General features: G+C 33.4%; 1 protein-coding gene across 1 annotated transcript; it reads left to right on the top strand.

Moving 5' to 3' along the window:
* Positions 1–6,105: 6,105 nt before the first annotated feature.
* On the top strand, positions 6,106–9,325 carry LOC112094014. Its single transcript, XM_024173868.1, has 2 exons — positions 6,106–6,127; positions 7,636–9,325. The coding sequence occupies exon 2, from the start codon at positions 7,636–7,638 to the stop codon at positions 9,046–9,048; it is 1,413 nt and encodes a 470-aa protein (XP_024029636.1). The 5' UTR covers positions 6,106–6,127; the 3' UTR covers positions 9,049–9,325.
* Positions 9,326–10,537: the final 1,212 nt, after the last annotated feature.

Raw genomic sequence — 10,537 nt, 5'->3', positions numbered from 1 at the left:
TCAAGGTGAAATTCGGGCTCGAGCGGGTGGCCCAAATTTCTCGGGCGGCTCGGGCTCGGGCTCGGGCAAAAACTCGGGCTTTTCGGGCAGTCGCGGGCGGCCCGTCCAAAGTTCCAGCACTAGTTATATCTCCATATTGCAGCTATACGGAAGTAATACTCAATAACCATTCTTTTTTCATTATTTTGTTTGCTTTCTGTTTAACAAGTGTGTGTGTGTCTATATATATATATATATATATACATTTATATGTATTTTTAAGTGTTCTTGCATAAATTTGATTTCGTTGCCTTTGTTTTATGAATTTTTACCTTAAAAAAAAAAGAAAAAGAAAAACGGGAAATTGTTTCATTTCGGCCGTGTTTAGAATTGATCCCGTTTTTATTTTTTACTTTTTTTAAGAAAGAAAAAATAAAAACGTTTCTAAAACGGCGTTTGACGCAATAAAGACAAAAAACAGAAATGAAAACGATTTTTTTAGTTTAGTGTAAAATGAGAGAGAAATAAAAAACGACTTTTAGTCGTTTTTTATTTTTTGTTTTCATTTTCTCCTCTCTTGAGTAGAGAGAGAGACATTAATGAGTTTTTTTATACTGAAAATAATCTTTTGATAAAATTACCAAACACATTTTTAAAAATGATTTATGTCTGAGATTGAATACATTTTCATTTTCATTTTCATACAAAAAATATAATTATTTTAGAGTGAGTTTCAAACGCACCATTCGTTTCTCTTTCCTTTCCCTTTTCTTTTTCTTTTAAAAAAAATAGAAGGTAAAAAGATAGATACTTTTATACACCGCATAAAAGCACATGTGTATGTATTTACATGCTTATGAGTTAAACCTATGCGTATTTAACACAAAAAATTCTCAATTGAAGCAAGTTATTACTTGATTGTTGTAGAATTTTAGAGTGCATTAACTATAGCTTTATGTTTTCATGCTTCTCTAGTTTGGACGTTGTAAAAGTGAAATCAGTTTGATTAAATTTGTTTTTTTTTTTTTTTGGATGAGTAATTTCCTTATTTTCCTAGATGTCGTCTGTGCGAATTTTGGTTTCTTATGGTGGAGCATGGATTAAATCACCCGAGGCAGGCATTTTTAAGTTCACTGGTTCAAAAGGGAAAAGGAATGTCAGTTCCAAAGAGTATTACTTACCAGTGGCTATTGAATAAAGTATATCAACTTGTATGCCTCAAGTGTGCCTGTCCCACCAGCTGAGATTGTCAATGACGATGATGTGAACTTTTTTATCGGCGAAAACTCTGGTAATGTTTCCCTTCGAACCCCACTGTGTTACTATAGAACAGAGGAGTTCACACGTTCAACAGAATGGTTACGGGGAGGGAAGTAGCCAAACTTTTAATGCCATGCCTGGAACACGGGAACAGGCTTATGTGCCATTTGTTCCCCTTGTTGGAATTGAAGAAAACGCGCCAGTTTTTTGTGTGGATGATGAGCGTGAAGATGACGATGATGTTGAGACGTCTTCTGCAGAATTAGCCTCTGGAGATGTATCGATTGAGCCCCAACTTGGTACAGGCATCCTCAAAGCACTCATAATGCGATTGATGTTGATCCCATCACCCCTGTTGGTGCTTCTACTGCTTCTCACTCTCATCAACCCCGTGGTTCACACAATCGGACGGAGGGGGTAACCATGAGGGGATCTTTAACTGCAAGAAGAAAAGAAGCTACGGCTGCAAACACAAATGAAGCAGTAACTGCAAGGTTTGCGACTCAATCCGCAGAGTTGGAGACAAGATTATTGTTCTCGAGTAAGGAGGAGTTGCGTGCAAAGTTAAGTTTGCTTGCTATTAGGAAAAATTTCAGCTTTAAAGTGCAGAGATCAACAACAAAACTCCTTGTAGTAGCATGCACAGATGAAAATTGTAAATGGAGTCTTCATGCTGTCAAGATGCAAGACAGCCAAGACTCTACATCTTTTCAAATAAGAAAGTTTGTTAAGGAACATTCTTGTTTGACGGAGACTCGTAACAATGAGCATCGACAAGCTAACAGTTGGCTCATTGGCCGACTCATAAGGTCAAAGTGTGAAGGCGTGAATCGAACATATAAGCCAAAGGATATTATTGAAGATGTGCGAAGAGAACTTGGGGTGAACTTGACTTATGCGAAGGCTTGGAGGGCAAGAGAAATGGCTCTAAACTCCGACAGCAGGCCTGATGAGCGACATCTAAATGGATTGTAAAGTGGAAGGCCAGAGGAGCAAAGGGAACTATCGGCCAAAAAAGATCGATCTTCTCGAAACAAGTGCGGTAGGTGTGGTGTGATCGGACATAACCGCAAAACTTGTGCAGTTCCTAGAGAGCAGCAACCGAATAGGATTTCTGGGGGTACCGGATAAAGTAATTAACAGTATTGGAGCTTGTACAGAAACATTTCTAGGCACTTGTAAATGAAGGCGGAGTTTTTCTTTTCAAGGAGTAAATGAAGGTTCAACTTGAAGTTGTTAGTTTCAGCTCCGTTCATTTGACCGATCTCTTGTACAGAAACATTTCTAGGCACTTGTAAATGAAGGCGGAGTTTTTCTTTTCAAGGAGTAAATGAAGGTTCAACTTGAAGTTGTTAGTTTCAGCTCCATTCATTTGACCGATCTCTCTCCTACTCTTTTTTCTTTTCAAGGAGTAAATGAAGGTTCAACTTGAAGTTGTTAGTTTCAGCTCCATTCATTTGACCGATCTCTCTCCTACTCTTTTTTCTTTTCAAGGAGTAAATGAAGGTTCTGTGTACTTGACAACTTAAAATTCCTAGGTTTCAGCTTGATGAATTTAAGTTCTATTTATTTTACTAATTTGAGTTTAGAATTTAAATTTTACTATAATAAAAAGCTCACAGAAACAGTCATATTTAATATTTTTATTACAGTAAAAAGTTCTTATATAAAATCACATACCAACTCGACTCAACAAATTAAATGGGCTCTTAGCCTTTAAAGAATTTTTGATCTCCTACGCGGGTAGACAAGGGACTTACTAGTGCTTACTAGTGCATATCAAGGGAAGTTCATAAAATTCATTGAAACTAACCATGAAAACTCTTTTAATTTAAGATTAATTCAGAAAAATGGTCCCTGAACTATACACTAGATATCATTTTGATCATTGATAATTAAAACATCCTAAAAATTGATCCTGATTTATCTTGGTGCGACGGTTAATCCTTCAGTTAGCTTACTGTCGAAAAAGTTGAAGGAAAACAAACACTTTGGTCGTGTGTGGTTGGCAATTGGATTATAGAAGTGGGTTGTAACATACGTTTTGAGGGTAAACCCTAAAATCATACCGGAAACAATATACAAAGAGCGGATTATGAATCTGTCCAATATACCTTTCCTCTCGCTGTCCAATATGAATTAATAATTTACTAATTGTAAACGATAAATAAACAATTAATAATTTACTAATTGCAAAAGATAAATGAACAATTGTCAATTTTTGTGGAGGGTAAATTTGTGGATTAATCCTAAACCGTAAATCCTAAAATAGGACGCGTCTTTTTCAAAATAAAAAATTTGAAACTAGAGATATCAAATGGAGCGGCTTTGTACACGATCGTTTTAGACCAATTAATGTTTGAAATATTTACGCGAAATGATCATTTTGACCTTCCAATTTTTAATTTAACAATATTATTAATCTCATCATTTTATGGTTATTGATATAATATAAATTTAAGTGTACTTTTTTTTTATTTGGGTGGTTGTGAATTTATATAATTAATTTTAAAAGATAGTTAATAAGAGATAGAAATGTCATTACTGGTAATATTACAGACTTCTACATAAATAAAACAATTTGTTGACATTCTTTTTTTCGTCTATTATAAAATAGACATATATGTAATTAACTCTTAATATTTTGTATGGTGCTCATGTCAGTCCATTTTATAATTGTAATGCATGTCATGCCAATTTACAACTTCGGGTAATCATGTATTGTAATGCATGTCATGCCAATTTACAACTTTGGGTAATCATATTAAATAGCCCTTAAAAGTATATACGTCATGATTTTTACTCTTTACTATTAATTTATTTTTTAGTTAAATAAATACACTAACAGAAAGGTATATATTAAGAGTAAGAGGTAAAGTTTCAGACTCATGCACTCTCCAGAATAAATTTTTTATTTTTTCTTCGACCCTTATTGCATTAAGCCAGGTCCACAGTTATTTTTTCTATGTCGTGCACTTAACGTGCTCATATGTTAATTTTGCTCTTGTCATGTCTCTAATCATGTCGTTGTCGTACCCAATACGAATTTATAAATTTAAGAAAAATAAATGTTTGCTACAACGATTGGTGTTGACTGGTGGTCAAGGTTAATTTAGCAACATAATCTAGTTGATTACTGGGAGTAATTTAATAGATCATCCAACTGACGATGACTAATAAAATAATTTTGAAAAAATATATTTTCACCAACCTTTGAGAAGGTAGAATTCTAAACCCTTCAGTTCAGTTCTGCCCCTCATATAGTCTTATTACAGGGGTGACATTCTTATATGCTTTATTTAAAAGGATATTCCTTTTTTATTATTATTTATGAGAAAATTATTGAATTTACGCGCATTAGTTTAGATTTATATCTTTTATTTTTTATTAATACTCTTTTAACTAATATAAATATTTAACTAAAAAGATATTGATAAAAAAATAAGGGGTAAATTTAGGTCGTTCTTTTGCAACAAAACTCAAAAAAAATTGAAACTCAAGTTACAACTTTATTCAAGTTCACGTTCTTTTAAGTTCCAACTTTATTCAACTTTACTCAATTTTATTCAAGTTACAACTTCAACTCAAGTTATAACTCAAATTCAACTCAAAAACTATACTCAAGTCACACTCCAAAAGAACATGCTCCTACAAATATTTCTCTCTTTTTCCTATTTGCCCCAAATTTTTATATAACCCTCACTAGAGGAACTAGCATGCCCTTAAAATTTGACCGAACATAATAGAGTAATCTTGACAAATATTCTTTAAAAATGTAAAAGTTAGGATTTTTATCTTTTACCTCTAATTCATAACATTTTTAGTCAAATAATTACACTAACAAAAGGGTATATATCAAGAAAAAAGGGTATATATCAAGAATAAATAGTAAAAATCTAGATTCATGTACTCTCAAGAGTAAATTTTTTATTTTTTCTTCAACCCTTATTGCATTAAGTCAGGTCCACGGTTATTTTTTCTATGTCGTGCACTTAACACGCTCATATGTTAATTTTACTCTTGTCATGTTCTTGATGTGCTCATACTCTAATCACATCGTTGTCGTACCCAATAGGAATTTATAAATTTAAAAAAACAAATGTTTACTCTAGCGATTGGGGTCGACCGGTGGTCATGATTAATTTAACAACATAATCTAGTTGATTACTGTGAGTAATTTACTGACGACGACTAATAAAATAATTTTGAAAAATATATATTTTTACTAACCTTTGAGAAGGTAGAATTCTAAACCCTTCAATTCTGTCCCTCACAGTCTTATTGAAGGGGACATTCTTATATGCCTCATTTAAAGGGACATTCTTTATTATTATTATTATTTATGAGAAAATTGTTGAACTTACGTGTATAAATTTAGATTTTTATCTTTTATTTTTAATTAATACTATTTTAAGTAATATAAATATTTAATTAAAAGATATTAATAAAAAAATAAGGGGTAAAAATCTCAACCTCTACAAATATTTCTCTCTTTGTCCCATTTATCCTAAATTTTTATATAACCCTTACTAGAGGAACTAGCCTACCCTTAAAATTCGATCAAACAAAATAGAGTAATTTTGACAAATATTCTTTAAAAGTGAATGAGTTAAGATTTTAAATTTTTTCTCTTAATTGATAATCTTATAATTAAATAATTATACTCACAAAATGAGTAGTACCAGTAAATTCACGAGCCATAAGACCTTGGAGCCTAAGCCGCTAAGCCCGTATAGATAGAGGGCCCAAAAAACCAACAAAAACAGTACCAAAATAAAATTAAAATTAAAATTAAAATTAAAAAACGATGGCTAGAAGAGAAATACAGAGGAAGAGGAGGAAAAACTCAGGGTTTTGGAGCCTCGCCGTTCTTGTTATTGTTTCTCCAGTAAGGTTGAATGTATCTTTTTTTTTTTTTTTCCTGTTTTCTTCTTATCAAATATAGCTTCATATGAAATAATCGCTTGTTATTTGCAATTCTATATTCATTATTATCCTCTGCTTTAATTAATCTTTTATCGACGAATCCCATTTTATTCATTCTATAATTCTATCAGTTAATTGAGTTTCCATGGCTCATTTTATTGGTTATAGTGATATTGGGAGAGAAGATTTACTTGGTTTGAACTCTCATTGTGTTACTTATATAATTTAACATTCGTTTGAAATATTTTAATTCTGATTATCTGTTGAAGTTTTACCTTAATCAACTTCTCATTGGATTCTTAGGAATTTCGTATAAAATCTGATGTCAATATGCAAATCTTTTCAGAATTATCTTCCTTTTTATCGGAAAATCCACACCATCCCAAGTGAAAAAAAAAAAGAAAAAAACAGAGAGGGGGATTTCTTTGCATCCACCATCATTGTTTCTCTTATTTTCTCCATATAACTTGTTTAGGCATTGAGAAATATGTCTCTCACTGGCTGAATTTACTTAGATGGTGTTTTATTTGAGTTGCCACATTGTTTTTATAAATTTAGGATTAAGTGCCTTGTTTGGTAGCCTGCACTTGAAGCGCATTGCAGATGAACCAGATTGTGATTCTACGGTCATAATTCTAGCTATAGCACTACTAAGTAGCGGGACTCAAAACGGTCGTGACGTGGGACAGTCATCTACATCAAGATAATGGAACAAAATTCTTAGAAGGGGATTTCAGAACCCTATTAAAATTTCTCAAGATATTATAGTTCTCTCCATAATTTTCTCTGTTTTAGAACATTTTACGACGCATAGATTTTCATTTTTTTGTTTGTATTGTTTTATGGATATTCATATATTTATTCATTGCATAGATGATAGATTCTTACCTACATGCTGATTAAATTAATGTTTGGTAGAGGGATTCGTTTCCTGATTCGAATCATGATTCGTGGTTTGCTACAGTATTTTTTCTCACAATAAATTCACGTAAATCGAAAATGGTTCAAATCATATGGTTTGAATCCTCCAACCAAACGTAATGTGTGATTATATTTTATAAGTTTTAAATCCTGCAGAAAATATGTTTTACTTTTGTAAGGAAAAAAAAAAAAACCACATTGGCAAAAACAGACCTTTATGATAAGAATTCGAAGGTCAATACGGATGTTGAATTTTGATTAAACCACCATTGAGCATTTACTTTATGAAGACTGATATAATATCACTAATAATCTTGATGACAACACATTCTTGATTTGTGTAATGTGTAAATATGCTTTTGATAATTGATACTCGTTTGGGTTTGTTTGATAATCGTAAAGGCCTTATCTCATGTAATTGCGATTTCATCAAGTGATTGCTTGATTGGACACATTGAAAGCATCTCAGTTGTATCTTTCTAATTTGATCATGGTACCTGATTAGCATATTACATGATGATATTCATTTGATCATTTGCTATTTTATAGATGACGGCAGTGCGGATAATGGTTTCTTATGATGGAGAATGGGTTAAATCACCGGAGACAGGCACTTTTAGGTTTGATGGTTCTAAAGCAAAAGGAATTTCAGTTCCCAAGAACATTACTTATGGGGAGCTATTGGATAGAATATATTGCCTTCTTAATCTTGACCACAATGAATTCTGGATTAGTATGAAGTTCTTGTATGCCTCAAGCGTGCCTGTTGCTCCTGCTGAGATTGTCAATGACGATGATGTTAACTTTTTCATTGGCGAAAACTCTAGTAAAGTCAATCTCCGAACCCCACTATGCGTCACTTTGGAGCGAAGAAGTTCCCATGATCAACAAGTTGCTTATGGAGAGGGAAGCAGCCAAACATTTAATATTATGCCTGAAACACAAGAACAGACCTGTGAACCAATTTGCCTCCTCACTGGAATCGAAGAAAATGAACCGAGCTTTTGCGTCAACAATGAGCATGAAGACGATGATGGAACATCATCCGCAAAATTAGCTCCTGAAGATGTTGAGCCTCAAATTGGTGTAGGACAGCCCCAAAGCACCGGTAACGCTACTCTTGTTGATCCCATCACTACTGTTGGTCCTGCTACTGCTGCTGCTCGCTCTTCTCAGCCCCAAGCTTCACACAAGCCTGTGCAGTGGGTAACCACGAAAGAAGACTTAACTGCGAGTTTTACTATTCAGCAAAAAAACGACGTGAGTTTGAATTCTAGTTTTGCCAAGCATTCTGACGAGTTAGAAGTAAGACAAGTGTTCTCGAGTAAGAAGGAGTTGCAAGAAAAGTTGAGTATGCTTGCAATTAGGAAAAATTTTGAGTACAAAGTGGAGAGGTCATGTAAAAAGTTCTTGGTAATATCGTGCATAGACGAGAATTGCCAATGGAAACTCCGGGCATGCAGGTATCGAGACAACACATCTTTCCAAATAAGAAAGTTTGTGAAAGATCATACTTGTTCAATAGAAAGTCGTTACAATGTTCATAGGCAAGCTAGTAGTTGGGTTATTGGCCAACATATGAAGTCCAAGTGTCAAGGCACCGATCGAACTTATAAGCCAAAGGAGATCATTGAAGAAGTGAGAAAAGAATTTGGGGTGAACTTGACTTATGAGAAGGCTTGGAGGGCGAGAGAAATTGCTCTTAACTCTGACGGTGGCACATATAAGCGACGCGCAAGTGGATTGTCAAGTGGAAGGCCAAAGAAGCGAAAGGAACCGTCAGCTGGAGAAGATCAAACTGCTCAGCAAAAGGAACCGTCAACTGGTGCGGATCGAACTATTCGAAAATGCAGGAAATGTGGTGAGGTTGGACATTATAGCAAAACTTGTGCAACTTCTATCGTGGCAACCCCAAGTAGTATTTCTGGTGGTGAAACTCAAGATAAAGTAGCTGAAAATTAGGTTTAGGAGGCTGAAACATTTATAGGGACCTGTATAGCTGAACGTTCTTTGCACTTCAGAACTTGAAGTTTGACTACTAGAAACTGTGAAGATTTTAGGTTTTAGTTTTGACAAATTCAACCTGTTAAAAGGGTTTCTTTTTATCTAGCAAAAATGAAAATCTTTTTATTATTGAATGTGTAATTTGGTGGGACGGTGAGATTGCTCAATTAGTAATAAGCATTTGAAATGAATATGAAGAGTAGAAATACATTGATATGAAATAGGTCAATGTAATTAGGACATTTTCTCTTTGATTATCTAATCAAATATTGGATTTGAAAGCTTTGTCCTTTATTTTCTGGGTATCCGATTATCAATAAGATTCTTTCTCGTTTTGGTAGTGATCGAATGGGGATTTCCCATATGATTAGATTTTTGATCCCTCTTGGATAATGTCCTGGACGAGAGACGTTAACATCGCACGTTTGGTAGGGGTTAAAAATGGGAGGAAAAGAAAAGTGGGGGGAGTTTTGAAGAGAAAATACAATTGTAGATTTTTTTGTTTTTTAATATGAGAAAAAAGAGAAGATTATGGATGATAATTTTACCTATCAATCGGATTATCTTTACGCACTCGACTCAAATGGGGCATGAATGATAAACTTGGGTCTTTGTCGAGTACGTCTGCAATCTGAAACCGCCCGCTAATTGTTTTGTTTTAGTTTTATTGAAATATTATAGTATTGTCTCATGTATTGGCACAGGGTTGGTCGTTAGGTTGGAACAAGGTTTGAGTTTGTGAGGGCGGAGGTTCATGATCCGTTTATTTCACCGATTTAAGTTTTACTATAGTAAACAGTCACATTTATTACTACAGTAAAAAACTCTCACATAAATTTACGTATCAACTCGAATTAAAAACTCAAATCAGTGAACTAAATGAGCCATCAATCTCATAATACACTCAAAATAAAATGAGGCGCGATGACGTGATCTAACTAATGAGACAAAATGGGTCTAGGGAAGGAGAAATGGAAAAATTGTTGAATTTATTCTTATAGTGTATGGCTTTGAAATTTTACCATTTATTTTTAATTTATACCATTTTAACTAATTAGTTATTTGACTAAAAGAATATTGATGAGGAGTAAAAGTGTAAAAATCTAGACCCATATATTCTAAAATGTATTTGTCTTTTTTCTCTTAGGAAAGTGAACTGAAGTGAAGTTAATTCTACAAAAGAGTTAGTTTCAAATTTTTACCTCTTAAAAATAGCCATCAACTCACTTGTATTTACAACTCATAATCACATAAAATTCTCTTTTAGAGTTTACAATAAATTACAATTTTAGTATTTTTCATCATTGAAACGTTAATTTTTTAATAATTTTAGTCACAGGGTCATGTGGCTACTCAATAAAGGATAAAATATAAAGTTACATAAAATGTGCTTTAAAAATATTTTAAAAATTTAAAAGGTTATGAACTTTGAACATAGTGACATTTT

This window comes from Morus notabilis, unplaced genomic scaffold, assembly GCF_000414095.1.
Source record: "Morus notabilis unplaced genomic scaffold, ASM41409v2 Scaffold518, whole genome shotgun sequence".
Lineage (NCBI taxonomy): Eukaryota > Viridiplantae > Streptophyta > Magnoliopsida > Rosales > Moraceae > Morus > Morus notabilis.
The sequence above is the reverse complement of the archived record's forward strand: the minus strand, read 5'-3'. Positions and strand labels throughout refer to the sequence as shown.